At 39.5% G+C, this 2,073-nt stretch overlaps 1 protein-coding gene across 1 annotated transcript; it reads left to right on the plus strand.

The window, feature by feature from the left end:
* The first annotated feature begins 389 nt into the window (after positions 1–389).
* Positions 390–2,073, plus strand: ccka (cholecystokinin a). The gene is made up of 3 exons (XM_073847507.1): positions 390–461; positions 1,204–1,446; positions 1,633–2,073. Exons 2-3 carry the CDS (start codon positions 1,206–1,208, stop codon positions 1,761–1,763), a joined length of 372 nt encoding a protein of 123 aa, XP_073703608.1. The 5' UTR covers positions 390–461; positions 1,204–1,205; the 3' UTR covers positions 1,764–2,073.

A 2,073-nucleotide genomic window follows, 5' to 3' on the forward strand; every position in this document is an offset into this window, starting at 1 on the left:
TTGAGAGCCACTGGTAAAGTGTCAAACAGTGACATCAGTATCCATAACATCAAAATGCTCATCTTATGGTCCATGGCTAAAAAGGGATTGACCCTTCTTTGTGGGGGAGGAAACTCAGTTGTTGTGGAGGTTTGTGCATATGTGTAATTAGTATGGTCTGACCTCTGGAGATCCTCCGGTTCCCCTTGAGTGACAATGTCACAATCAGTATCCTGTGAGAATACCCTGCTGCTCTCGGTTCTGCGTCAAGCTTGCGCAAATACACAACCTCATTCATATACACAGACAGTGAGATTGCGCCTGTCGCTACGTGGGTCAAACAGAGCCAGCCCACTCAGAGCGCTATTTAAGGGCCTCTCTTCCACAGTGCAGCGAAGTTTCAGACACACACTTGTTCTGCAGTCAGCGTGTGTTCTCCATCTCTCTCTCTCTCCTCCTCTCTGCCAGAGTTTCACCTGAAGGTATGATCTCCGGTTTTGCTTTATTTGAATGTGGAGTGTTGCATGCTTGCACCAACTGTTGGGCTTTCTGTTTAAAATCACTTTTTTTCCTAAACAGGTTATAGCTGTGTCAAATATTGTATAATATTTCAAATTTGTGTATATGTTAGATGTCCCAATATTTCATTTTAGTTTGAAGATTCTAATTAAATGAAAGAAGATCTGAAGTGAGTGAATGAGATGCGTTAGCTGGACTGAATCCATCTTCAGTTCCTATTGCTGTTGCTTCTTGGCTCAACTCCAAGAGTTATTTAGTGTTGTAAATTTTTTAGATATATCTCTCCATGTTTGAAAGACAGAAAAAAATGCTGTTAAGGCAATATTTGGAACCTAGAAATGAATAAGAAAGACATCTTTGGCAAATGGCTTTTATCTGAAACTGGTAAACTAAACAGAAAAACCCTGAGCTGAGATATCACATTACACATTGCAGCCCAATTAGTTCGTATATCTAGTGTTTATTTCAAACACATACACACTTTTTGTCTGTGACCATGCTGGAAAGACTAGTATTTTGATGGTGGATCTTTTCATGGAATTTAGTATTTCAATATGATGTTAAATCAGGTAGAAATCAATAGTCTTAACATGAATTTTAGAACCTTATTTTACTCATTAAAGTGCATTTTGAAACTGCTCATATGAATAGGATTTTAATGAAGCAATCCTACAGCTTTAACGTGTGTGTTTGTGTACATTTCAGCCATGAACGCTGGAATCTGTGTATGTGTGCTGCTGGCTGCCCTCTCCACCAGCAGTTGCCTTTCTCTCCCTACACACTCAGAAAATGGGGGTCAGTCTGATCTTGGGACCGTAGCGGAACACACACGCCACACCCGTGCAGCGCCCTCCAGTGGACAACTCAGCCTGCTGTCCAAACTAGAGGATGATGAAGAACCCCGTAGCAGCTTGACTGAACTACTTGCCAGAATCATCTCCACCAAAGGTGAAATTGTCCTTTCAAATTTTAAATTTACTGAACTTTTAGAATTTGTCCTTCATGCATATTATCTTATCATGTCATTTCAGTAGCACTCATACACATTAACTTTGGTCAGTTAGAATCATATAAAACATATAAGGAATTTCCAGGTGCTTAAATAAATATATTCGTCTTTGTTCACCCATGCAGGAACATATCGCAGAAGTCCCTCTCCGAATAGCAGGCCCATGGGCAACACTCACAGAATAAAGGACAGAGATTACTTGGGATGGATGGATTTTGGCCGAAGGAGTGCAGAGGAGTATGAATACTCCTCATAAGACCTCTTCAACAAATCACACGAATGAACCTGATTAGCCAATCATCTGTACAGAGTCACCCAGTTTAATGTCAGTCAAATCAAAGTCTGAGAGCTCGGTCTGATGTAAATTTGTTTGTACAATGGAGATACGTACGATGCAATATATAAATATATGTGTCCATCTATATATATTTATTTTGCAGAAAAAAAAACGAGTGAGAATGTAGTCTCAACTGCTTTTATTCTCATAACTCATGTATATATGATTTTGTCCTTACTTTAGACATATCACAGGTGTCTACGAATAAATCATTGCCTTAACTCACTCA

The sequence above is a fragment of the Garra rufa genome, chromosome 9, assembly GCF_049309525.1.
Source record: "Garra rufa chromosome 9, GarRuf1.0, whole genome shotgun sequence".
Taxonomy (NCBI): domain Eukaryota; kingdom Metazoa; phylum Chordata; class Actinopteri; order Cypriniformes; family Cyprinidae; genus Garra; species Garra rufa.

Excerpts from the sequence above, each read along its gene's own strand:
- ccka (XM_073847507.1), top strand. The coding sequence starts at position 1,206 with ATGAACGCTGGAATCTGTGTATGTGTGCTGCTGGCTGCCCTCTCCACC. Across the intron at positions 1,447-1,632 it reads CAGAATCATCTCCACCAAAG|GAACATATCGCAGAAGTCCC; the intron begins GTGAAATTGTCC and ends TCACCCATGCAG.